Below are 27,216 nucleotides of genomic sequence, written 5' to 3' on the forward strand. Positions count from 1 at the left end.
CCCATATATTAACTCTATTTGTTAGCATAGAACTGTAGCTTTTTACTTTTAATGAACCTGTGATTTGCTGTCGCCATTGCAGTCTTTCAATCATTTCGTTAATCTTTCAATAAAGTTTTTTTTTAAAAAATCCTTTTAACCTTTGTTTTCTTAACTACTTTTTATGCTGCACTTCTGTTATGATAATTTTAGTATATTCCATTGCTTTTCTTAAAAGATTCAAGGCATCCTAAAAACATTTTTTAAAGTACCATACTGAACAAAAATGATGAAGATAATGTTCATAGTGTAAGAATTATTTTTTAAAAACCCACTATCCCAGCAAAATAACAAAACTAGGCTCACCAATTAAACAGGCCTATGTTAAAAACCTTCCCATCCTATCCCCTGAAAAGCCTGTGAGTAAAGGAACATTTTAACATTCCGCTATGTTGGTTCCAATATTTCATTTTAAGATACATGTGTTTGAGGTGGAGTATTGTTTGGGGTTAGCCCAGGCCCGCAGGCATAGGCAAACTGCCTGCCAGATGTTTTGGGATTACAATTCCCATCATCCCTGACCACTAGTCCTGCTAGCTAGGGATGATGGGAGTTGTAGTCCCAAAACATCTGGCGGGCCGAGTTTGCCTATGCCTGGCCCAGGGTCCTGACCCCCAGGTATTTTGTATGAGGCCCCATTCTCCTGTCCCTTCCTTTCGCTTTAAATTTTTTTTGAAAAAATATTATTTTGCATATTGGGCAGTTGAGCATGCTGCAAAATGCAATCCCGGTTAGATCCATGCTGGAAATGGAAGAGTGCTGTGAAACTTCTAGTGGAGTATTATATATCTTTTAGGCCAATCGAAAATCCTGTCACTATTTTGTATTAAGTATCTTATGTATATTACTTTCAATGTATTGTTACACATCACCTGAATCTGTGTGACTGGTGCGTAATTCATGGGGTTGCAGGCACGCTAACCATGGTCTGCCCAGGGATGGACTTTGGTAATGTGGCACCCTCAGCAAGAATAAAATTTGATACCACCCACTAAGTATTACTTATTTTCACAATAATTCCTTATTATTGTTTTTGCAACCCTTTGGCTTGGTGTCCTGTGCGGGGGAACCACCCACACCTCCCTAAGTCCTGTGTTCCCTTTTGTGGCAATCAGGCACATGTTCATTCATTCATTCATAGAAACAACAGCTTGTGCATATTAATCTATGTGAGATTTCTAGAAACTGCGAGGAGCTAGGTTGCTTACAATAGAGAAGGGGCCGATTCATATGTGCCCAGCGAGGGGATCTGGGCCATCTCCTTTAATGGTGGCAATTACTGGGTGCACAACTCCACTAAGACTTTTCTGCCCATGAGCTTTGACCCTAGAGCAGTGATGTCCTAACTTTTTTCAAAGAAGGCCAAAATTGATGAAGTGAAGGGCCATGAGGACTGACCAAAGGGCCAACCAAAGTTGTTGACCTTTTCCTAGGATTTAAGTTGTTGAGTTTTTTTTTAGGATAATACCCCAGGAAATAAACTGCCACAAGAGCCGGATTAAACCGACTAGCGGGCCAGATTAGGCCCCTGAAACGGGATCGCAGTGGGTCACTTCTTCATGGGGGGGGGGGGGCGGGAACGTCCACACTTTCTTCAAGATCAGAAGCTCATCAACCCATCTCAGAATTCGCAGCCTAGCTTTGCGATGGCTAGAAGAATGTTTATGAGCCTGTTGCAGGGCACTTGTTCCTTAGTGTGCTTGCCCTCAATAGCTTTTGAGAAACCTTCATTGTTCAAGCCATGGCCAGTGGGACTTTTCTGCAAACCTGCAAGAAGAGATATTGGCAGCAATTCAGAGTAATGCTGAGCAAAAGAACTAATCATCTCATCTGGTGGATTTCGGGCTCTCTAAAGATTCTGGCAACAGAACCATCTTCTAACCTATGACATACACCCCTTCCACACAAGTCCAGGTGCCCACACACTCTGAATGACTCCAGTAGCCAGCCATTAGTTTCTCAGCCACATGCAAAAGGTCTGGCGGTAGGTAGAAGGGTCAGCCTTCTGCTGGATGGCCATCTGTCATGGATGCTTTAGCTGAGATTCCTGCATTGCAGGGGGTTAGACTAGATGACCCTTGGGGTCCCTTCCAACTTTAAGATGCTATGATTCTGCTGCACACCGTGCTTTGAAGGCGCTCTGAAGCAGGGAGAGGGATTATTATTAATTTATTATTTGTACCCCGCCCATCTGGCTGGGTTTCCACAGCCACTCTGGATGGCTTCCAACAAAGATTAAAAATACATTAAAATGTCACACATTAAAAACTTCCCTAAACAGGGCTGCCTTCAGATTTCTTCTAATTGTCAGGTAGTTGTTTGTCTCTTTGACATCTGATGGGAGGGTGTTTCACAGGGCTGGCGCCACTACCGAGAAGGCCCTGTGCCTGGTTCCCTGTAAGCTTTGCTTCTCACAGTGAGGGGACCACCAGAAAGCCCTCAGCGCTGGACCTCAGCATCTGGGCAGAATGATGGGGGTGGAGACGCTCCTTCATTATTATTTATTCATTATTATGCATTATTATTATTATTATTATGCATTATTATTGCTGCTTTCAAGTACCGGCACAGCCCAGCATTGAAAGAGGCCGACTCCTTCCCTCCCGTTCCCTCCAGCTTCAGGAAAGCGGCCCCTCAAACTCATCACACTGCTTCGCTGCTCTCCTAATTTTTTTAGTTTTTATTTTAACTTTTGTACAGCATTTACAGTATTCCTGCTCTCCTAGTACGGAGAGTATTCACATGTCTCTGTAATCCTCAACCCGTTGAAGCGCTTGGCTGCCATTTTCCCCAACTGCACAGAAGCGTCCAGTCCCGCCCCCCTCCGCTTTCTCCACCGCAGCCTGGGCCTATTAAATCCTAAAGCCAGAGGGGCACTTTTACGAAGTATCGATCGCAGGGAATTGCCTAAAGTAAACTGCGTGACAGATTTTTAGGCAGACCGTTGTAGCTTGCAAGCGCCGCAAGTGTATAAGCAAAGGAATCGCTAGGAACTATATACACAGGGAAAACTTGCAAAATATCCCCAGCTCTCACCAAACATCGCATGGGTAAAAAAACAAGAAGCCACGAGCATCAATATTTCCATTGGAAAAACATTCGGGAAGGGTAGGGTGAACAGAAAGCAGAGAGAGAGACACTATTTGCCCATTCTTCTACAATATAAATATATTCTAAATTAATCTGTTCCCCTCTCCCAGGACCCCACCCGCGCGCACTCGTTTCCCATTGGTTTAGAAATAGAATCCTTTTTTCTATTGGCCTGTTCATCTTCGACCAATCACAGCCCGCTCAAGAAACGAATAAAAGGCGCCCCCTCGAAGCACCTGCATTCCTTTCCTTCTTTCGTCCAGATACCAGTCGGGCGTTTCTGAAGATGTCGGGTCGCGGCAAGACAGGCGGGAAGGCACGAGCCAAGGCCAAGTCCCGCTCTTCCCGAGCCGGCCTGCAGTTTCCCGTGGGCAGAGTCCACCGCCTGCTGCGCAAGGGAAACTACGCCGAGCGCATCGGCGGCGGAGCGCCCGTTTACTTGGCCGCGGTGCTCGAGTACCTCAGCGCCGAGATCCTGGAGCTGGCCGGCAACGCCGCCAGGGACAACAAGAAGAGCCGCATCATCCCGCGCCACTTGCAGCTGGCCGTGCGCAACGATGAGGAGCTGAACAAGCTGCTGGGCGGGGTCACCATCGCGCAGGGCGGAGTCTTGCCCAACATCCACGCCGTCTTGCTGCCCAAGAAGACCGAAGCTCTGCATAGCGCGGCCGCCGCCGCCAAGGCCGCGCCCAAGCCCCTCACCAAGGCCGCCAAAGGCACCAAGGCGCCCCTCAAGCCCAGCACCGCGCCCCTCGCGGTCCAGTGAGGCCAAAGGGCCAAATAGCCCGGACCACGGCCGGCCACAAAGCAATCCAGACCCAAAGGCTCTTTTCAGAGCCACCCACAACGCTCCCAAAAGAACGGAAACACTGCCGCCAAAATAAAATTAAACCTCTGCGCTCGCTTGCTCGCACACTTCGCCCCTTGCTTCGAAAACGCCTTCCTATCATTTTACACCTTTCGTAAAAACACCTCGAGGCTGCTTGCTCATCACAAGCGGGAAGGCTGCAAACACATCCCGGCTTAACTTCGGTCCCATGGGAATGGAAATCGACCTTTTTGTGCCCATGATAGCCATTTCCCTGCACCCACAGCAGCACATCTATATAAGCACCGTGACCAACAAGGACTTGATGATCCCCTGCCTGGTGAAGCAGAGATACAGCCTGCAGCCAATAATTCTAGCAGCTATTCGCCTTTTTCTTTTGTAAACCAATTTATACCAAAAGACACTGATTCCATGGCTCTGCACTGTTTTCCACCTGCTACATAACGCTAGGACATTGGGGGATTTGCAAAAAGTTCTGAATCGTATTTTTAAAAAGTACCAGCAGCAGCAATGCCAAAGCATTCAACACACCCAGCCCCTTTCCTAGGATGATGAAACAGTGACAGCTTGGAGTGAAACGGGGGGCGGGTTATGGGGTGTAATAATTTTGAAAAACAATAAAATAATTGGCAAAAAGAGGGGATTGTGGGGAAATACAATATCAGTTCTGGTGCAAAAAAAACAGGTTGCGCAGGTGCAATATATCGCCCTGCTTCACGCTCTCCAGTGCTTCGAATCAGCATCCTATGAGAATCCAAAGATTCACCAAAGCAGAATGGACAAACTTATCTCTTTCTAAAACGGGACCCATGTGTCTTATACTTGTCAATGGTTTCATCTCTTCCCAGTGGCGTAGCGTGGGTTGTCAGCACCCGGGGCAAGGCAAGTAATTTGCGCCCCCTAACCCGTGGATTTGCGCCCCCTAACCCTAACCCCCAGATGTTGCGCCCGGTGCGGCCGGCCCCCCCTGCACCCCCCACGCTACACCACTGTCTCTTCCCCACCCCTGTTAAAACTTTATATTTCGTCTGAAATATGGCTGAGTGACATGCAGCTAGCCTGGCTAGTCTCTCTAGCAAGCCATACTACAGAGGGATGGTAAAGTTTTCAAGTCCAATTCAGAGCCTTCAGGTACATCTGCGCTTCATATCTCAGCAGTATGAAGAATGGAAAGATCATGGGTAGGCAAACTAAGGCCCGGGGGCCGGATCTGGCCCAATCGCCTTCTCAATCCGGCCCACGGAAGGTCCGGAAATCAGCCGTGTTTTGACATGAGTAGAATGTATGCTTTTATTTAAAATACATCTCTGGGTTATTTGTGGGGCCTGCCTGATGTTTTTGCATGAGTAGACTGTGTGCTTTTATTTAAAATGCATTTCTGGGTTATTTGTGGGGCATAGGAATTCGTTCATTCCCCCCCAAAAAATATAATCCGGTCCCCCCACAAGGTCTAAGGGACAGTGGACCATCCCCCTGCTGAATAAGTTTGCTGACCCCTGGGAAAGATTATCTCCCCAGCAAAAGCAACTGCCATGAAAGTGGTAATCAAACTACTGGAACTGGCATCAAAAATGCCATTCTCTTTCCCTCATAGTCCTGATAAACACAGATTCTGCTGAACTATGTCCCCAAGGGCAGAAAATCGAGATCTTATTTCAGAGCCCAGATCCCCTATCAAGACCCACTGCAATGTCACCTATCTTTTTGAAAGATTCACAGCAATACCCACAGCCCAGCGCCCACCCCGCGAAATTATTGTTACCTCCCAGTAATGCCTCCCTGAGGCAAACCCCTCACAGCACAGTGCACAGACAACCGAATCAAATTACATTTAGGTAGTTAGAGATCCATACTTCATGCACTTTCAATTTTCAAACAGCACTAGGTGCGGATGCACGCTAGTTGGATCCTTCGTCAGATTTGCTTGTGGAAGAACAGCAGAAATCCACATTAGAGGAAAGCCCAGGCTAGGAGCAGACTTGAGTAATACGGAGCCCAGCGCAAAGAAAAAAATATGCTTCCTAAATATTTATTTGGTGCCCTCCTCCCATCACTTTCTGTTATGTGTATGCTCTCAAGTGCACTACATAATAGTTGTGGCAACTCCATATCCTTTCTGTTTGTTTTTTTAAAATAATATTTATTAAAGTTTTGAAAGTTACAGAAAAAAAGAAAAAAAATTAAACATAACAAAACCATACAATACAATACAAAGACAAAAATACTACATATACATAACAAAAATAAAACAAAAACAATTAAAAAAACCACATCCAATACTTTCAATGTTATTAACTTTCTTTTACTTGTTTCAGCGACCTCCTCACACCTCCCTTTTTTTGTATCCCACTTCGATTAATTGTTTCAGCAAATCCTTTCCATCTTCCTCAATTTTCTGTCCTATCATTTAACTTGACAAATTCTAACATTATTTTTTCCTTTAATCCATTTACAATCTATTGTACTTAATTCTTTATAACATTTCTGCTAAAGCCATGTAACTTCATTCCAACATCTTTCTAACATTCCTTAATTTTACAATATTTCTGTAGATAATCTTTAAATTTCTTCCAATCTTCTTCCACCATCTCTACTCCCTGGTCTCGGATTCTGCCAGTCATTTCCGCCAATTCCATGTAGTCCATCAACTTCAACTGCCACTCTTCCCGGGTGGGTAAATCTTGAGTCTTCCAAACTCCATATCCTTTCTGATTGGGGCCTAACTTTAAGTAGATACTTGTATAAATATAGGGATTTATATAGCAATCCGTATTAATGCTATTTCCACATCTCCCAGATGTAGCATTCTGTAGCAGGTGGAAAACAGAGCAGAGCACTGGAGCCAGCGTCTTTTTGTGCAAGTTGGAATACAAAATAAAAAGTTGGAAAGCTACTAAGTATTCCTGGCTACAGGCTGCAACTGCAAATTTAGGGGATTAGGTTGTTGCTTAGTTGTTGGGGGTTACGCAGGTTGTTGGGGTTACGCAGTGCTTTTAACAGTACATGGGGTCCTAGTGCTCATACTGTGTTGTGGATGCCAGCAGAAAATAACTGCTATTGGCTCAACAAGCTGTAATAATGTGTAAGTGGGCAGCCAGATGAAAAGGTCTATTTCCATTCCCATGGGACAGAGGTTTGTAAAGCAAGCAGGGATGTGTATATAGACTTCCCACTTATGACCTGCAGCAGCCTCAAGGTGTTTTTAAGGCGTAAAATGATAGGGAGCCTTCACTTGGGAGGCGTTTTTCGAAGCAATGGGTAAAGTGTCCGAACGAGCGCAGAGGTTTAATATTACTTTGGACGGCAGTGTTTCCGTTCTTTTGGGAGCGTTGTGGGTGGCTCTGAAAAGAGCCTTTGGGTCTGGATTGCTTTGTGGCCGGCCGTGGTCCGGGCTATTTGGCCCTTTGGCCTCACTGGACCGCGAGGGGCGCGGTGCTGGGCTTGAGGGGCGCCTTGGTGCCTTTGGCGGCCTTGGTGAGGGGCTTGGGCGCGGCCTTGGCGGCGGCGGCCGCGCTATGCAGAGCTTCGGTCTTCTTGGGCAGCAAGACGGCGTGGATGTTGGGCAAGACTCCGCCCTGCGCGATGGTGACCCCGCCCAGCAGCTTGTTCAGCTCCTCATCGTTGCGCACGGCCAGCTGCAAGTGGCGCGGGATGATGCGGCTCTTCTTGTTGTCCCTGGCGGCGTTGCCGGCCAGCTCCAGGATCTCGGCGCTGAGGTACTCGAGCACCGCGGCCAAATAAACGGGCGCTCCGCCGCCGATGCGCTCGGCGTAGTTTCCCTTGCGCAGCAGGCGGTGGACTCTGCCCACGGGAAACTGCAGGCCGGCTCGGGAAGAGCGGGACTTGGCCTTGGCTCGTGCCTTCCCGCCTGTCTTGCCGCGACCCGACATCTTCAGAAACGCCCGACTCGTATCTGGACGAAAGAAGGAAAGGAATGCAGGTGCTTGGAGGGGGCGCCTTTTATTCGTTTCTTGAGCGGGCTGTGATTGGTCGAAGATGAACAGGCCAATAGAAAAAAGGATTCTATTTCTAAACCAATGGGAAACGAGTGCGCGCGGGTGGGGTCCTGGGAGAGGGGAACAGATTAATTTAGAATATATTTATATTGTAGAAGAATGGGCAAAGAGTGTCTCTCTCTCTGCTTTCTGTTCACCCTACCCTTCCCGAATGTTTTTCTAATGGAAATATTGATGCTCGCGGGTTGTTGCTTTCTTACCCATGTTTGGTGAGAGCTGGGGATATTTTGCAAGTTTTCCCTGTGTACAGTATAGAGTTTTTGCCGTTTCGTTTGCTTATACTGTACATTTCCGGGGCGGGAAAGCTACATATCATTGGGAACATATTAATTTAGAATATATTTAATGTAGACTGCCTCATTGGCTGTTTTCACGTAGCAACCCAATCTTTTGAATTTTCTGTTCCTTCATGTTGGCGTCCACGTACTCGAGGTGGTTTGCAGTGATTTATAATCTCAGATAGGAGTTTATTATCTTTACTCCGATCAATCTCGTGTCCCCCGCGCTGTATGAAGGGCAAATATACTTGCGTACCAAAGTGGAATCAGAAAAGGAAAGGAAAAAAAAAATAAAACTCGGAGGCAATTTATAACGTCGATTACCAATGCAAAGACGACTGAGCAAAACAAAAAAGGTTTCCCTAGCGAGATCATACTAGGGATGCATCATCTGGTGGTACTGTGAGTGGTATCGACTCGGGGATCGTGGATTCTTTGAAACTGAAGCTTTGCCATAGCTCTGCACGTTTCAGTGCATGATCCCACAATACATTTATTAGAAGAAACCAAAATGTCACAAAACAACGAACAAGTTGTCGTGGTCACGAAGCTCTCCGTTATGTAAGAACAGCAAAGGCCAATGGAGAGGCAGGAAAGCTGCCTTGATGTCAGCCTTTTTATGCACATACACAAACTCCGGTTTTGTTTACTAATCATCCTGATGATTAATACACGTTGGATTCTTAAAAAGTAGGTTCTGATTGGTCTGCAACTTAGGTTAGTAATTTAAGAATAAGTTAGTAACAAAGGTCAATGAATGCATATATTTAAGCCAGACTGTTCCCACTGAGTAAAGGACGGGATAAGTACCAAAAGGGGGGTAGGGAATCTGCCAACAAAACCTCACGCGTTAATTTGGACATCCAGGAACAGAAGAAGGATTTTTTTGTGGTGTCAAAAATGTTTACACAGAAAGTGGGATGACTGAAAGGTGAAAGGAAGCCAGGATGTTCTGTGGTTCTATAGTACTGTGCGGATTTGGCAATTGGTAAATGAAAAAGACTTGATAGTGGATAGCAATATGAATACAATAATAGCTAGGGACAGTTTATGGCGATGGCTAATATGCTGGAATTGTCTGGAAAATACAGTGGCGCTTGGATCACATCTCAGTCCGGTCCTAATGTGAAGTGAATGCAGAAATTCCTGAAATTGTTTTGCTGCAACTCTAAAACCTTTGACTGCTACAGAAATTAACAAAAGCCATGCTCAACCTGCCTCTCTGACATTCGTTGGCAATAACCGCCCTGAGATCTTATGATGACGGACAGTATATAAATCGAATGAATGAACGAATTAATGAAATAACGTAGATTTGAAATCTTTTTCCAGGTTTCAGACTCTCAGTGATTTAACCAGGAACAATTTAAGGCTGCGCTTGTGAGAGAATCAAATCAGACGCACTATAGACATACAGAGTAATCCTATTATTATTTCGATTTAATGGCCGCCTAATACAAACGCCCAGAATATTTCTGTGCACGTTTCAAGAAAACAATCAAATCTCAAAATGAAACAATACACCCAAAAAAGGCAGTTCAGTATGATATTCCAATTTCCTCAGAAACCTGGAAGAAGTAGTATATCCTAGGTGTGTCCCGCTGTATTCAGTGTCTTACTCACAGGTAAGAGGGCACACAATCTGTAAATTCTTAACATCTGTAAATTTAAAGAAATGTAAGATAAATGTAAGACTGCAGCGGAAAAAAAGCTCCTGCCAGAATATACTTCTTAGTTTTTTTAAGTTGCCATAAAGACTGCTGTGTTTGTGGCAACAGACGAGAACGTGGCTATGTATAAGATTATACATAGGAGTAATTATTACTGAAAATCAAAAGTTTCTGAAATAGAATTTAAGTTCATGAAAAGTAACCATGTCGGACAAGATTATATTTTAAAAGGAAATATTAAAATGAGTTATCTCCTCAGATGTTATTTGTTGGTAACCTTCTTTTGCCTATGTGAACGTCAAAACTGATTAAATTTACAACGTCTCCCAGAAGTGTCTTTTCGAACGGCACTTTTCCCTCAGGCAGGCGAGCGAGGTGCCGGGGAGGGAAAAAGGCGGGAAAATCTGAAGCGTTTGGCCGCCATTTCCCAAACTGCTCAGGAGCATCAAGCCCCGCCCCCTTCTGCTTTCTCCTCCGCAGCCTGCGCATATTCAGTCTTGGAGTCTAGAGGGGCACTTTAACGAAGTATCGCAGGGAACTGTCTAACGTAAACTCCGTAACAGGTTTCTTGGAGGACCGTTGTAGCTTTCACGCGCTGGAAATGTATAAGCAAAGGAGTCGGCTAGGAACTCAAAGCACAGGGGAAACTTGCAAAATATCCCCAGCTCTCACCAAACATCGTGTGGGTAAAAAAAAAAAGGGGGAGAGCCACAAGAACCAAAATTTCCATTAGAAAAACATTCGCGAAGGGTCGGATGAATCGAAAGCAGAGAGAAATACTATTTGCCCTCCTACAATATAAATATATTCTAACTCTGTTCCCCTCTCCCAGGACCCCACCCGCGCGCACTCGTTTCCCATTGGTTTGGAAATAGAATCCTTTTTTCTATTGGCCTGTTCATCTTCGACCAATCACAGCCCGCTCAAGAAACGAATAAAAGGCGCCCCCTCGAAGCACCTGCATTCCTTTCCTTCTTTCGTCCAGATACGGGTCGGGCGTTTCTGAAGATGTCGGGTCGCGGCAAGACAGGCGGGAAGGCACGAGCCAAGGCCAAGTCCCGCTCTTCCCGAGCCGGCCTGCAGTTTCCCGTGGGCAGAGTCCACCGCCTGCTGCGCAAGGGAAACTACGCCGAGCGCATCGGCGGCGGAGCGCCCGTTTATTTGGCCGCGGTGCTCGAGTACCTCAGCGCCGAGATCCTGGAGCTGGCCGGCAACGCAGCAAGAGACAACAAGAAGAGTCGGATCGTCCCGCGCCACTTGCAGTTGGCGGTGCGCAACGATGAGGAGCTAAATAAGTTGCTGGGCGGTGTGACCATCGCGCAGGGCGGAGTCTTGCCCAACATCCACGCCGTCTTGCTGCCCAAGAAGACCGAAGCTCTGCATAGCGCGGCCGCCGCCAAGGCCGCGGCCAAACCCGTGACCAAGGCCGCCAAAGGGACCAAAATGGCCCTCAAGGCCAGCACCGCGCCCGTTGCAGTTCAGTAAGGAGCAAATGGCAAAAAGTCCTGCCGAGGGCGACCAAAGATCCAGACCCAAAGGCTCTTTTCAGAGCCACCTACAACGTTCCTAGAAGAACGAAACCACTCGTAAATAAATTAAGCTGTTGGCTGGGAAAATTGGCCCATTGATTTTTAAGACGCCTGGGAAGTGAGGTTTCAGGGTCATGTTAGGCCATTTAAAAAATCACTTTTAAGCTGACACTTAAATTCCATGTGAGCAGAAATCCCAACTTTTTATGTGACTCCGATTAGCAATTTTGGGGACTATGACAGCTAATTTGTGCTTGCATGCACAATGAATCCATATGAGCACCAGTACCCCATGTTTTAGGAAAAGGATTGCATAGCTCCAATGGGCCACTTACCTGATGATTTCCTCTTTAGCTGTATGGTCAGATACAACCTGCAGCCAGTTATACTAGCAGCTTTCAAACTATTTTGTATACCAGTTTGCACCAAAAGGCACTGCCTCCAGGGCCCTGCATTATTTTCCAACTGCTACATAATGCTAGTACACTTGGGGGATTTGCAAAGGATTCTGACTCACTTTGTAGCAGCAGCAAGGCCTCTCACCCCACCCTACCCCTTTCGCAGGTTGCTGAGACAAGCTTGAAGTAAACGGGACTGTGGGGAAAGACAAGCTCTTCTGGTAACAGAAATACACAGGTTGAACAAGTGTTATGGATTTCCCAGCCCCCAGCCTCAGGTCACTGTTTTGGATCAGCATCCTGTGAGAATCCAAAGATTCACCAAAGCAGAACTGACAAACTCACCTCTGTCTAGGAGAAACCATGTGTCTTAAACAGGTTGAATCTTTTAAAAGAGGCCCCATGGAACAGGTGTACGTGGTATTCACGGGGTCTCTTTTAAAGGACTTACCATGTACTTGTCAGTGGTTTCATTTCTTCCCCACCCCTGGGGGGGTCTAATAGCATAACACAAAAGCTCAGAGAAATATTTCAGCACTTTATTAATTTTTAGCTTTGGAGGGAAATGTACAACTTTTGAGATTTACAAACAATCCTATGAAAACATTGCCCAGTAAACAGCTTAACTCTAAAACTTAACTAGACTGGCTAGCCTCTCTAGTAAGTCGGTTGCCAGTCCGTAGCCTTTAAGTACATAATTTCATCTGGGCTCCATATCTCAGCAGCATGAAGAATGGAAAGATTGTCTCCAGGCAGAGGGCCTTCTTGGTAGTGACATCCTCCCTTTAGATGTCAAGGAAATAAACAACTACAGTACCTGACTTGTAGAAGACATCTGAAGGCAGCCCTGTTTTGGGAAGTTTTTAATGTCTGATGTTTTATTGTATTTTACTATTCTTCTGGGAGCTTTTCAGAGTGGCTGTGGAAATGCAGCCAGGTGGTTGGGGTATAAATAATAAAATTATTATTATTATTATTATTATTATTATTATTACTAGCAAAAGCACAATTTAGCCTTTGGGCATGCAGCCAGGGATCTTGAGCTGCTAACAGCTGTGTGGCTGGCAGAAACCCAAAAGGTCAAGCCTTTCTATACAGTAGTATGGAAATACTGCAAGAAATGCATATGTGGTTGCCACCTAGTGGCCAAAAGGCAGAAGCATCTCTTTGGAAAAGCTGAAACTGGGGTGTCAGAGTCTTGCCAGCACCAGACAGTACAAACAGTTTTAAAAATTGCACCTGCAGTCCAGAATCACAGGTTCCTTAAGAATCTCTAGGCAGATGGGACAGGTGGCCTCACTGTGGGATGTGGACCAGATCAGCTCTCGCCAATCTAGTGAGCCCTCCAGATGTTTGGGGGCTGTAGCTCCCATCAGCTAAAGCCTGTGGAGGGCACTAGGTTGGCGAAAGCTGATCTAGTCCACATCCCATAGAGGCCAAGAGGTCCGGACGTAGACAGACTCCTAGCAATGGGCACTTCCTGACCTACACAATGGAGCTCTCACTGTCATTTTGTCTATAACTGCATGCAAAGACCTTGCACAGAGTTGCTTGCCGCACCTTTAAATACCCAAAACACCTAATCAGGACACAGGTGTGTCACCTGCCTGCTCTAAAGCAGAGTTAGAATCCCGGTGGCCACATCCGGTAGCTTTCACTTTTGTTGTTGATCTGCAGCCATGAGCAGGAGATGTTTCATCCTCATACCATGAAAAGCTTCATTTGCTGGTTTCTGCACACTAGGGCGCTTTAAAGTGGCAGGAGCAGGCAGGTGTCTCTTACTGAACAGCAAACAATCCTAATAAACAAGGTGGATGGCAAAAGACAGGGAAGAAGTGGCCTCTATGGCAAAACAGGGAATATATGCAAATATTCCCGTTATAATTGTATTTATAGAATTGTTTTGATTTCTACATTGTATTGATACTATGCTATGTAGTTGTGTGGTGTAAGGTGCTCTGTGGTTTCTGATGGAAGGGTTGTGTATAATAATAATAATAATAATAATAATAATAATAATAATAACAACAGATAAGAAAGTGAAGTTTATGTGTCTGAATTAGCTCCTCCACAGGCAAAAAACTCAACAGGTATGGATTTCCCATCTCTGCATTACCATGTTGAAAAACAGCATCTTCTGTACAATGGTTTTCAGCTCAAACCCAGATGAAAAGGTGACCAAATGCAGAATCCCTATAAGTTATGTCAGCATAACTTCAAGTTCCGCCCCCAGAGTTAAATGGCTGAGTGGGGATTTGAATCCTGGTCTCCCAGGTCTAACACTAACCACTACACCACACTGGCCTTCTGCCTTTTCCTCTTCCCATATTTTCTACACATCCATTTCAGCTTTCCCCTTGTTTCCCCCCCCCCCTTTCATAATGATCTTAAGGGGTGCCTCTTTTAAGGGAGATGTGGGGCAGATGTTACTTTACCTCTATGGGATTTCAGTGCGGGGAGAGGTATAAATGGTCTGCCCCCTTAGTTCCAGACACCTGGGGGTCCCCAAAGGAATGGAGCCTTGCACAACGAGAGCTCACAACTTTGAGCACATTTTAATAATGGTAACTCTAAACATTTATACAGATTGCTGAAAACACACCGATACATTCTCTTAGCAATTCTTACGGCACTGCAAGGTAGGTTGGAATATTAGGGTCCCCACGTTAATTTTTATGTGTGATGGGGAGGGGGCTATGGGAGGAGAAAATGAGTCAATTGAACTTCATTTTGACTTTAAATGTAATTGATAATGGTGAGGTAATACATCCTGGGTATATGTGAAGTTAATCTCATCCAACCCCTAATTAAACAGACTTGTTGCTGCCACACAGACCTCTGCGATTCATGACACAGTGTCTACCTGTGGAAAAAAGTTTGACAATTGCAGGTGAAGTTAGGAGTGAAGCCTTGAGAGACTCTACTTTGGGAATATCGAGGGGGCATTGATTGCCACAAATTGGTTGCCCCCCTCCCCCCTCCCTCCCTCCCCCCAATTTGTCAGTTTTATATAATTATAGGAATATTCAGGCTGTACAGTGGTACTTTGGTTCTTAAACACCTTGGTTCCCAAAGGCCGAAAACCCAGAAGTAAGTGTTCCGGGTTCCAAACGTTTTTCGGAAGCCGAACATCTGATGTGGCTGTTGGCTATTATTTTGGGGCGCTTGCACCAATTAGAAACTGCACTGTGGTTTTCAAACATTTCAGAAGTCAAATGGAATTCCGGAACGGATTAAGCTTGGGGCTTTTGTTTTGCTATTTATTTTGCATTTTTGTTTTTGAGGCATTTTCAGTTAATTTGTTTCTGTGACTGTGTGGAACCCAGTTCAGCTACTGATTGAATGATTGATTGATTGTGTGACTGCAGAAATGGATAAAAAAAACCCATCCAAACAATGACTATCATCAGTGCAGGTAATAATTTTTTTAAAAAAAATTATATCATCTACCATACTGTCTTATTTATTTTATGGTACAATGCATTGGTTATTGTTAGATTGTAAAATTCATGTTAAATTGCTGTTTTAGGAGTTGTTTTTAAAAGTCTGGAACGGATTAATCCGTTCTGCATTACTTTCTAGGGGAAAGCATGCCTTGTTTTTGGGACGCTTTGGTTTTGGAATGGACTTCCGGAATGTATTAAGTTTGAGAACCAAAGTACCACAGTACTCGTATTCAAACCTTTCACATACATTCTTTTGCAATTCTTACAACAAGCCTGCAAGGTAGGTTAGTTTTATTATCTGCAGGCTTCAAATGGCGGAGGTGAGAGAGACAGAGAGAGAAGCTTGTCTAGGATACCTGAGTGGACTCATTACAAGAGAGGAGGCAACACTCAAATTCGTAGCACAAGTGTTCAGCCATTATGCCACGATATCCCTTCCCTCTACATGAGAGCCAGCCAGGACCCACGTATTTCATAGCTGCCGTCAAAAAAGGTCATTTATTTTTATTTCATATGGGGACAGAAGAGATGGTCTCTTCTTATTTATTTATTTATTTATTTATTGAATTTATATACCGCCCTATACCCGGAGGTCTCACAGCAAAGATCACAATATATAAAATAAAAATAAAAACAATGACCCAATAACACCCCCCCCGAAAAGAGCCGCATTTTAAAAGGGAATAGGATGTGGATCAGTTCAACCAAAGGAACAATTTTGGCTGGCGCCTATAAGTGTAGAATGAAGGCGCCAGGCGAACTTCCCTGGGGAGAGCATTCCACAAATGAGGAGTCACTGCAGAGAAGGCCCGTTCTTTCCAAGACATGCAACAAGGGTTCCTTTAGGGGAAAGGAACAGATTCAGTCTGACTTCCCCCACTCTCTCCTTTCCATGTACGTGCTCAAAAGATCCCTGATCTCCCGCGCTCGGGGGTTGGCCGCATACACCGGCTGCCTCTCCGGCTGCTGGTAAGACCGCGAGACGGACCTCACCACTTCCTGCCAGCCTTCCTGGAGAGGCTCCCCTCTGGTCTCGCAAATGTTGTGCAGGATGCAGCAGGCCACGATGACCCGGGGGGCATAGCGTTCCCTCACATCCAGGCGGGAGAGCAGGCACCGCCAGCGGCCCCAGAGGCGCTCGAAGGCGGACTCTGCCACCGTGTGGCAGCGGCCGAGGGCATCGTTGAACCACTGCTGGCGGGCGTCCAAGTGCCCGCCGTACGGAGTCATCAGCCAGGCCAGCAGCGGGTAAGCGGGGTCTCCGAGGATCACCGGCTTCAGCTGCTCGCCCCCCACGTCCATGGTCACGGCGGGACCAAATGTGCCTTGGTTCATGGCGCGGAAGATGGGCGAGCCGCGGAAAATCCGGGCTCCAGGAAGCTTCCCGGAGCGCCCCGCGTAGACGTCCGTGAACCTGCCTCTGTGGTCCACCAGCACTTGCAGGACCATGGAGTAGTAGCCTTTGCTGTTGATGTACTCGGTGGCTCTGTGCGCCGGGGCGATGATGGGGATGTGGGTGGCGTCGAGGACCCCGATGCAGTGAGGGAAGCCCTTGGCAGCGAAGCCTTCCATCACCTCCTGGGCACCGGCCAGGTGGACCACGTGGTGGTAGACGTCGTAGAGCGCTTGGCAGACTTCCATGACGATCCTGGAAACCGTGGAGCGTCCCACCCCAAAGCACTCAGCCACCGAGCGATAGCTATCTGGGGTGGCCAGCTTCCAGACGGCGATGGCCAGCTGCTTCTCGACGGTGATCGGAGCACGCATGTTGGTGGTCTGCCGCTCGAGGACGGGCCTCAGCCGGTCGCACAGCTCCGTGAAGGTCCTCCGGCTCATGCGGAAGTTCTCTTGCCAGAGATGGTCGTCCCAGTGGGGCAGAACCACCTTCTCCCACCATTCGGAGCGGCCCGGCTGCACCCAGAAGGCCCTCTCCATGATGTAGAGCTCGTCGATCAGGCCAGCTAGGACGGCCGGCGACTGGAAGAGGCACGAGCACATCATGGCCTTCAGAGAGTCGATGCTCGATTCCACCACCGCCCGGAGGCGTACCGACGCGGCCGTCTCCACCATCTCCTCCAGCTCGGCCAGGTCGTCGCGCCCTCGCGGCAGAAGCTTCCGGCGTGTCACCAGCCGTGCAAAGATGCGTGACTGGATCCCCGCGACGGTCGTGATGGCGGCCACAGCAGCTGTTGCGGCGGCGAGAGCAGCTGACGCCGTCTGATCGCCTTCTGGAGAAAAGGAAAGACAAGAGAGGTCGTTTCGGGAACACCAGGAAGGAGCTGCTTTGTACCAGGGCAGATTCCGGTGATGGAGCCCCATATCTGATAGGCAATGAGTCTCAGGAGCCTCAGCGGGGAAAAGCCTTGCACCGCCTTCGGCCTGAGCAGAAGATGCCTGAGGCTGGAGGTGCAAGCCAAGTAGTCTCTCTCCAGCTGAGCTGCAGTCCTCCTTATTTCCAGAAAAGGACATTACTTTCATTTTAGGTCAGGTGGGGCTGCTTAGTTTGTTTATTTATTTATAGAGAGCCAGTGTGGTGTAGTGGTTCAGAGCGGTAGTCTCGTAATCTGGTGAACCGGGTTCGCGTCTCCGCTCCTCCACATGCAGCTGCTGGGTGACCTTGGGCCAGTCATACTTCTCTGAAGTCTCTCAGCCTCACTCACCTCACAGAGTGTTTGTTGTGGGGGAGGAAGGGAAAGGAGATTGTTAGCCACTTTGAGACTCCTTAAAGGGAGTGATAAAGCGGGATATCAAGTCCAAACTCCTCTTATATTAAAGGCTGCCTATGGCTTCCAACTCAACAGAAATGGTCACCTCATTCTACAACTGGACCTTATCCTGCTATTAGGTGGGGCCTATAAAAGAAAGGGCTTTTTCACGCAGTGCATGGTTTTTTAAAAAAATCGTTTTCAGTTTTATACATTTCAATTATTTTACAATCCTTCTAACATTTCAAAACTTGACTTCCTTTCTGCGGTTCCTAAAATTTATTTTAAATATTTTCTGCATATCCAAATTAACTTAATTTACTCATCTATTTTAAATATATACTCTTATAAAACTGCGGGTTATTACAACAACCCTGCCAATGTTCTTACCTGTTTACAGTTCACTTGTAAATATCCAATAAACCATTTCCATTCTTTTATAAAAAGTTTATCTTGATTCTTTATTTTTCTATTTCTGCATATTCCATAAGTTTTTGCACCCATTCTTTTTTTTTTTTAATTCTTTTTATTAAGCTCTTTTACAAATGAAAGGGAAAAAAAGGCATACAGTAACAAAAAAGAAAGACAAAACAAAACAAAACACAAAAAAAAGAAAACACATAAACATTATCGACATACAACATGACATTGATTGACTTCCCTCCATCACGGTTTGAGCTCTATTCCTACATTATCTTCCTGCGGTGTCTTTTTACCATCTTTGTCAAAACCTCTCAGGCTTTATGTTATACCTGCTGTAATTTTAATATTTCCTAGATTTGTTTCTATGTAAGTAATAAATTTACTCCAGTCATTAATAAATTTTACGTTTTTCTGATGCCTGATCTTCTGTGTCAGCCTTGCTAGCTCTATATACTCAAATAACTTGGATTGCCACTCTCTGATAGTTGGGATGTTGGAGGTTTTCCAGTTTTGCGCTAATAATAACCTGGCCGCTGCCGTTGCGTATTGGAACATAGTTTGGTCTTCTCGTCTAATCTCCTTCCCGACCATTCCTAAGAGAAATGCCTCCGGTTTTTTGGGGAAGGTATATTTCAGTATTTTTTTTAGTTCATCATAAATAAGTCCCCAAAACCTTTTCACTTCTCCGCAAGCCCACCACATATGGAGGAAGTCGCCCTCTTTTGATTTACATTTCCAGCAAGTTTTTCCCCCGGTCTTATACATTTTATCCAATTTCACAGGGGTTATATACCACCTGTACATCATTTTTTGTAAATTTTCTTGGAGTCCAACACATGCTGTAAATTTCATGTCCTTATTCCACAATTTAACCCACTTGTCGTACTCTAAATTATACCCCAGGTCTATGGCCCATTTGATCATGACTTCCTTTACCTCTTCATCCTTGGTATCCCAGTCTAATAGTTGGTTATACATTTTAGATAGCAGTTTTGAATTTCCTTCTATTATTTCCACCTGGTATCTGGACTTTTTCTCACTCATCCCTGTTTTTTTATGTTCATTCCATAAAGCATTAATTTGGTAGAATTGTAGCCAAGTCGTTAGTTTATCTTTTATGTCTTCATAGGGTCTGAGTCTCCACCCTTTGTCTGATCTTACTAATAGTTCTTCATAAGTCCCTCTTTGTCCTTCCATGTTAACTTTTTTAATTGTTAGAATATCAATTGGTGATAGCCACCATGGGGTGTCTTTTTCTATAAGTCTCTTATTTCTATTCCATACCTCAAGTAGCGCTCCTCTAATAACATGGTTAGAAAATCCTTCATGGGCTCTCTCCTTATTATGCCATAGATACGCATGCCAGCCAAATCTAGCATCGAATCCCTCCAAATCCAACAAATCTGTATTCTTCAACACAATCCAGTCCTTGATCCAACACAAACATGAGGCCTCATAGTAAAGTTTCAAGTTCGGAACAGCAAACCCTCCCCTATCTTTACGGTCTGTGAGTAGTTTGAATTTAATTCTTGCTCTTTTACCCTGCCAGATAAATCTGGACAGGGTTTTCTGCCAATCTTTAAATAACGTCGTGCCCCTGATCACCGGGATGTTCTGAAATAAGAACAGCAGCCTTGGAAGAATGCTCATCTTGATTACTGCCATCCTACCCGACCAGGAACGTTTTTGCACCCATTCTTCTTTCGCTGGGACTTCTGCTTCTTTCCAATTTTGGGGCAAGTAACGTTCTTGCCACTGCAGTCTCAGCACATGGTTAAACTGTGGAACTCTCTTCCACAGGAAAGGACACCAACTCTCCTCTTCAACCAGGCCTTTAGCTGATTCATATTCCACAGCCTTTTGAATGTGTTTGTGGGAGACAGGGGGCCACTATTGTTTCCTTCTTTTTAATTACATTATTTACTTGCGCTTTTACTTTGTATTTTATCTATGAACCACCCAGAGATCTTGCAATGACGGGCAGTATATAAATCTAACAAACAAAATAATAATAATAATAATAATAATAATAATAATAATAATAATAATAATTTATTTATACCCAGCCACTCTGGGCGGCTTCCAAAAGAATATTAAAATACTGTGATACAGCAAACATTAAAAGCTTCCCTAAACACGGCTGCCTTCAGATGTCTTCTAAAAGTCTAAAATATGAATAAATAAACCTGGGTGACTCTAAACAAGGATTGGACAAATTCATGGAGGACAAAGGCTATCCAATGGCTATTAGCCACGATGCCTGTGCTCTATCTCCACAACTGGAGGCAACAAGGCTTCTTAAGAATAAGAAGTTTATTAATTATACCCCACCCATCTGGCTGGATTTCCCCAGCCACTCTGGGCAGCTCCCCACAGAATATTAAAAACATGATCAAAAATTAAAAACTTCCCTAAACAGCTTTACCTTCAGACATCTTCTAAAAGTCAGACAGTTGTTTATTTCCTTGACATCTGATGGGAGGGCGTTCCACAGGGCGGGTGCCACTACCGAGAAGGCCCTCTGCCTGGTTCCCTGTAACCTCACTTCTCACAGTGAGGGAACTGCCAGAAGGCCCTTGGAGCTGGACCTCAGTGTCCGGGCTGAGTGATGGGAGCAAGGCTTCTTAATACCAGTTGAAGGAACCACAGGAGGGGAAAGGGCTCTTGTGCTTGGATCCTGATTGCGGGTTTCCCACAGGCATCTGGTTGGCCACTGTGAGAACAGGATGATGGACTAGATGGGCCACCGGCCTGATCCAGCAGACTATTCTTAAGTTCTTACTTTGGGGTGCTTTCACCAACAGTTAAAGTCCCATCTATCTACCCTGAGTTTCCCTGGACAACTAATGTTGGTTCTGGATGTTTGCCGATTAGGATTTGGGATTTTTTTTTGGATTTCACATGGCTTTTTTAAAAAAATAAAATAAAAATAAAACAATGCAAAACAATTTTGTTACTGCTGCAAAGGAAAGGGCACACAGAATTTGCAAAAAAAATTAATTTGTTCAGGTTCCTATTATTCATTAGGCAAATATCTGTTTGTTTCAGTTCAGCTTATTCTGTTGCTGTGAGTCCTGGGGAAAAAGCATGTGGGCGCAAGGGGCATTGAGGTGACCAACACCCACTGCATATATTTAAAGGAAGAAGTGGGGCTGGCCTGTGGAGGCCGTGAGACCAAATATTTGAATGCTTCCTCCTGTACAAGGAGAATTTCCATGTTTGAAACTTGCAGTCATAGAAAAGGCCAGGCTACTTCTGTAGGTCCAGGATTTTGTTGTTGTTGGTTTTTTACATTGAATAGGATATAATTTTTAAGAAAGAGAGATTTCCTGCATGTAGTCGGAAATGCTGAAATACCTTTGTGTTTTGCCAGCCGTTGAGAGTAAAAACCGATCGTGACATGTTGGTTTAATCTCTCAAAAGCTGAAAAGATCCCAGAGTTTGCAGTGCAGGAGTTTGCACAAGCTAGGGCCCGACTGGACTGTCCTTGGAAGCCTAAGAAAGAAGTGGAAGCTGCCTTGTTTATCAGTTTCGCATCCACACCCTTCAAAGCAGCCCTTGAAGGCTCTTCCTGGTCACACATCAACATTCTCAAATCTAATAAACTAAAAAAACAAAAAACCCTTCCCTCTTTTAATTCTATGAACATGTACCTAAGCATGCATCTGTTAAGTCTCTCAACAGCTTTGCAAGAGTTACAAATATAGACAAAAATGCTAGCTTATTCTCCTACTTTGTGAAATGAGAAACTTATTGTGGGCCAGAGGATACCCAGTTTAGATATACAGCCGTACCTTGGTTGACGAACGCCTTGTGAGTCAAACGTTTTGGCTCCCAAATGCCGCAAACCCGGAAGAGATTGTTCCAGTTTGTGAACGTTCTTTGGAACCCAAACGTCCGATGGGGCTTCTGATTGGCTGCAGGAGCTTTCTGCAGCCAATCGGAAGCCGTGCCTTGGTTTTTGAACGTTTTGGAAGTCAAATAGACTTCGGAATGGATTCTGTTTGACTTCTGAGGTATGACTGTACTTCAAAAGGCAGCCTCTTAGGCACGCCAGACAGAAGGGACCCAAAGACCAGCAAGCACATGCACCTTTCACCTGATGAAATCAAACTTTTGACTCACACGGTTGCCACTGAAATACTCTTCTGCTTTGTTTTTCTGTCCAAGCCCTTACCTGAGCTGCTACTCCTTGGCGTCTCCTCTTTCTTAGGGTCCTGGGGGTCCAGGTTCGATGTTTCTTCTTCTCTCTCCATCCTTAACCTCACCTTAGGCTTTAAAGAAAGGAAAACCTAATCAGGAAAGAGAAGCCAGAACAAAGGCAACCATTAGGAGCTGGCAGATTCCAACAAGGCCTGCAGCTCCTACTGCACCAAGATGCTGCCTTTACAAGATGAGAAGCGCCAAAGATTATAATCATCCAAGCATGTGCTGAGCAGAGTAGATTCTGAAGCAGATTTCTGTAGGATCTGTAGGAGTTGGAAGGAGGGATGCAGGTGGCGCTGTAGGTTTAACCACAGAGCCTAGGACTTGCCGATCAGAAGGTCGGCGGTTCGAATCCCCGCGACGGGGTGAGCTCCTGTTGCTCAGTTCCTGTTCCTGCCCACCTAGCAGTTCAAAAGCACGTCAAAGTGCAAGTAGATAAATAGGTACCACTCCGGTGGGAAGGTAAACGGCGTTTCCGTGCGCTGCTCTGGTTCGCCAGAAGCGGCTTAGTCATGCTGGCCACATGACCCGGAAGCTGTACACCGGCTCCCTCGGCCAATAAAGCGAGATGAGCGCCGCAACCCCAGAGTCAGCCACGACTGGACCTAATGGTCTGGGGTCCCTTTACCTTTACCTTTAGAGTTGGAAGGGACCTCAAACGTCATCCAGTTGGTGGAGAATGAGACTTAATCTCAGGGTCGTGGGTTCGAGCAAAAGAATCCTGCAGTGCAGGGGGTTGGACTAGATGACCCGTCTGGTCCCTTTCCAACTCTACCATTCTAATGCAGGAATTACAACTTGGTTTCCTGGTAGAGCTGGAAAAGCCCCAGAAAAACGCAGCCAAAATCGTCAAGAGGCTGGAGACACTCACATACACTGTATGACCATACTGAGCAGGGACAATGTCTGACATCCTTGGGCATCAGAGTGGATCCACCCAGCGCTCTGAATAGTGCCAGGCATTGTGGCTTATCCACCATTTTAATGCCCACCAGGCCCCCCACAGCAACACCACATCCCCATCCGTACTGTACATTGAAAGCAGTATCATGGCTTAGGGCCATCGTACTTATGCGGCCGCCTCTCCTGGTATGCCCTGCAGAGGACCTTAAGGTCCATGAATAACCATAGTTTAGAGGTCCAGGGCCCTAAGGAAGTTAGATTATCCTCCACCAGGGCCAGGGCCTTCTCAGTGATGGCTCCGACCTGGTGGAATGCTCTGTCCCATGAGACCAGGGCCCTGCAGGATGTAACTTCCTTCCGCAGGGTCTGTAAGACAGAACTATTCCACCTGGCTTTCAATTTGAACCTGGCCTGATCTTTTATTCCCCTTCCTTCCCCCCCTCCCCTTTTTGTGAAGATTGCCCACTCTGGGATCCCACAGTTGGTTCTCCCCTGGTCTCCTCGCTGGCCCAAGTGGGACTAATTTAGGCAGCTAGCCCCGGTGATCATCTAATGTTTATTGGATGGATTTCCCCCCTAAAATGATTTTTGATTTTATTGTTATTTACGCTTTATACCATATTTTATGCTGGTTTTTTGTAGAATCAATTAAGTGTTTTAAATTTGTTGTTAGCCACCCTGAGCCCAGTTTCCTGAACCAGGAAGGGCGGGGTATAAATAAAAATTATTATTATTATTTTTTATTATTATTATTATTATTATTATTATTATTATTATTATTATTATTCCACTCAAAAAAAGGTCATGGCTCCCCCCAAAGAATTCTGGGAAATGTAGTTCGTTAAAGGTGCCGAGGGTCGTTGCACGTCTCTGACTACCAGATGGGCCATTGGCCTAGTGAGGCAGGTAGGAGACCCCTATTCCACTCGCAGAGCTGCCATTCCCAGAGTTCCCTGGGGTTAAATAACACTATTCCCAGTTCCCAGCATTCTTTGGGGGTAAGCCATGGCCTTTAAAGTGGCATGACACTGGTTTAATGGTATAGTGCAGAAGATGTCTGTGTTGGACCCACTTCCAGGAAATTGTGCAGGCCGCTGCCGACTTAAAATAGCGACCCTTAAACAAGCTTCCTAGGAAGTGAGTCTTGCTGAACTCATTGGCACTTGCTCCAAAGGAAACATGCACAGGATTGGGCTGGGATTGGGGAAGGTGGCCATTGCTCTGTGGTGGAGGTAGTCTTAGGTTTAATCCCAGGCACCTCAGGAATTCAGGTAGCTCGCCTGAGCAGGCTTAGGACAGGCATCCCCAAACCCGGCCCTCCAGATGTTTTGGGACTACAACTCCCATCATCCCTAGCTAACAGGACCAGTGGTCAGGGATGATGGGAACTGTAGTCCCCAAACATCTGGAGGGCCAAGTTTGGGGATGCCTGGCTTAGGACCTGCCTATGGCAGGGAAGGGGGGGTGGATAGCTGGGGGCAACATCGCCAACCATGCCTGGTCAGTAGCTACATTGCCTGTGGCTGATGGGATCTGGAGTCCCACACGGCCAGGAGTCACAGGTCTTCCTTTCCTGACTTGGGAGACTCGCCATTGGGTGGAGCTGCAGCCAATGCATGGCTAAATCAGAGGCAGGCAGTCTTCAGGTTTGTCTGGTAAAGGTAAAGGTAAAGGTAAAGGTAAAGGTAAAGGTAAAGGTAAAGGTAAAGGTAAAGGTAAAGGTAAAGGTAAAGGTAAAGGTAAAGGTAAAGGTAAAGGTACCCCTGCCCGTACGGGCCAGTCGTGTCCGACTCTAGGGTTGTGCGCCCATCTCACTTAAGAGGCCGGGGGCCAGCGCTGTCCGGAGACACTTCCGGGTCACATGGCCAGCGTGACAAAGCTGCTCTGGCGAGCCAGCACCAGCGCAGTGCACGGAAACGCCGTTTACCTTCCCGCTATAAAGTGGTACCTATTTATCTACTTGCACTTAGGGGTGCTTTCGAACTGCTAGGTGGGCAGGAACTGGGATCGAAAGACGGGAGCTCACCCCGCCGCAGGGATTCGAACCGCCGACCATACGATCGGCAAGTCCTAGGCACTGAGGTTTTACCCACAGCGCCACCCGTGTCCAGTTTTGTCTGATATCCTATTTATTTTTACCTAGAATACCAAGAGCTTGCAACCAGGCAAAAGGCATACCTCCAGGGTGGGATTTTCCCCAAATGTGGGTTTCTAACTTTTTTTTTTACTACCACCCGCGTCATCCTTAGCTAGCAGGACCAGGGGTCAGGGATGATGGGAATTGTAATCCAGAAACAGCTGCAGACCCATGTTTGGGAAACCCTGCTCTAGGGCAAGGACAGCCTGTGTGGTGATTTCCTAAATACTTCAAACTACGACTCCCAGAAGCCACAGCCTGCATTGCCAAAGGTCGGGGAGAATGGGAGCTATAACCCAAAACCACTTAAGGGCGCCGGTGGAGTTACCTTGTGTTTTTGAGCAGCAATAATTTATTTCCGGGGCCAGAAATGAATTGAGCCGTAGCTGAATTTCACGCGGAAGTCTATTCCCGATTAGGGATTTTTTCTCTTTCCATTTCAGGAATTTATGTTTAGGTGGAGAACATCATTTCTTCACTGCTGGTGGGACGACCGAGCGCTGGAAGCCCTTGCCGATCTACTGCAAACCATCCAGATCTCAGCAGATCTCGAGCCACCTTCCGCCTACCGGATTCCCACTTGATTCAGCTCTGTCGGCGTTTTCCTTACCCCACCCTCCCGTTTGCATTTAGGGAGGCGCCAGGCTCCTTTATCGCAAGCTGCGGACCACAGGAATCATCTTGCTTGGTCACTCCATCTGGGAGATAAAAAGATCTCAGATTCCCCCCCAGGATCGGATCGGCTCTCCGGGCAAAGTTGGGTTTCTAAAATCCGCCCCGCATGATTCCTCCGCCTTGTGAGCAGCAGAGGAGACTGGGATCTACTGGGATCCCCCACTTCCTGGAAGTCTCGCGGATTCTGCAATTGCACGCAGGGAACGCGCGTGCAGCGTGCAAGGAGAGAGACGAATCCAGGATCGGCAGCAAACCCTGCTCCGACAGCCACGGGACCGAAGAGATCCTCTTCCTGTGGCGGCTGCGCCTGAAGATCTATTACGTGTCAGCTCCCCTCAGGGTCCTAAAGCCTGCCTACTCCCAGGAGTTGTGATTCTGGGTCGGCTTCCTCACCAAGACTGTGCCTGCGATGCAGTTCTTGCTTCCCTTAGGCATCATGACTGTGCCCTGGCACCAGGGGGTGGCCCCGCCGCCGTGGGTGCCCGGGGCCGTGGGTGCCACGCAGCATGCATGACCCTGGGACTGAAATTTGTTGGGTGCCCGGGCCCCTTCATGGGGATTTTTCTGGGTGCCTGGTCACCCAGTTAGCCGGCACCTATGACCAAGAGAGGGTGGCGCTGTGGGTTAAACCACAGAGCCTAAGACTTGCCGATCAGAAGGTTGGCGGTTCGAATCCCCGTGACAAGGTGGGCTCCCGTTGCTCGGTCCCTGCTCCTTGCCAACCTAGCAGTTCGAAAGCACGTCAAAGTGCAAGTAGATAAATAGGTACCACTCCAGCGGGAAGGTAAATGGCGTTTCCGTGCACTGCTCTGGTTCACCAGAAGCGGCTTAGAAGTGGCCACATGACCCGGAACCTGTACACCGGCTCCCTT

The 27,216-nt window shown here is 46.5% G+C and overlaps 1 protein-coding gene and 3 pseudogenes across 5 annotated transcripts; 2 read left to right on the plus strand and 2 right to left on the minus strand.

Moving 5' to 3' along the window:
* The first annotated feature begins 3,391 nt into the window (after positions 1-3,391).
* LOC309337269 (histone H2A pseudogene) lies at positions 3,392-3,996 on the plus strand (annotated as a pseudogene). Its single transcript has one exon. The product of its transcript is annotated as a histone H2A pseudogene (transcript).
* Positions 3,997-7,253: 3,257 nt separating this feature from the next.
* Positions 7,254-7,894, minus strand: LOC309337270 (histone H2A pseudogene; annotated as a pseudogene). The gene has a single exon. The product of its transcript is annotated as a histone H2A pseudogene (transcript).
* Positions 7,895-10,919: 3,025 nt separating this feature from the next.
* On the plus strand, positions 10,920-11,538 carry LOC309337271 (histone H2A pseudogene; annotated as a pseudogene). The gene has a single exon. The product of its transcript is annotated as a histone H2A pseudogene (transcript).
* Positions 11,539-15,345: 3,807 nt separating this feature from the next.
* Positions 15,346-26,753, minus strand: LOC309336882 (uncharacterized protein). 2 transcript variants are annotated; one of them, XM_081853354.1, is made up of 3 exons: positions 26,239-26,753; positions 22,601-22,697; positions 15,346-17,523 (listed from the first exon to the last, which is right to left on the minus strand). In XM_081853354.1, the coding sequence occupies exons 1-3, from the start codon at positions 26,296-26,298 to the stop codon at positions 16,157-16,159; spliced, it is 1,524 nt and encodes a 507-aa protein (XP_081709480.1). In that variant the 5' UTR covers positions 26,299-26,753; the 3' UTR covers positions 15,346-16,156. The 2 variants fall into 2 exon arrangements, with proteins under 2 accessions (XP_081709480.1, XP_081709481.1); XM_081853355.1 differs by having other exon boundaries at positions 25,998-26,750.
* Between the last annotated feature and the right edge of the window lie 463 nt (positions 26,754-27,216).

This window comes from Podarcis erhardii (assembly GCF_964252035.2).
Source record: "Podarcis erhardii genome assembly, chromosome: 2".
NCBI classification, from domain to species: Eukaryota; Metazoa; Chordata; class Lepidosauria; order Squamata; family Lacertidae; genus Podarcis; species Podarcis erhardii.

Coding starts and splice junctions, on each gene's coding strand:
- LOC309336882 (XM_081853354.1), bottom strand. CDS start 26,298: ATGCAAACGGGAGGGTGGGGTAAGGAAAACGCCGACAGAGCTGAATCA. Junction 22,698..26,238: donor CTGAATCAAGTGGGAATCCG/GTAGGCGGAAGG, acceptor CTTTCTTTAAAG/CCTAAGGTGAGGTTAAGGAT. Junction 17,524..22,600: donor GCCAAGGAGTAGCAGCTCAG/GTAAGGGCTTGG, acceptor CCTTTTCTCCAG/AAGGCGATCAGACGGCGTCA.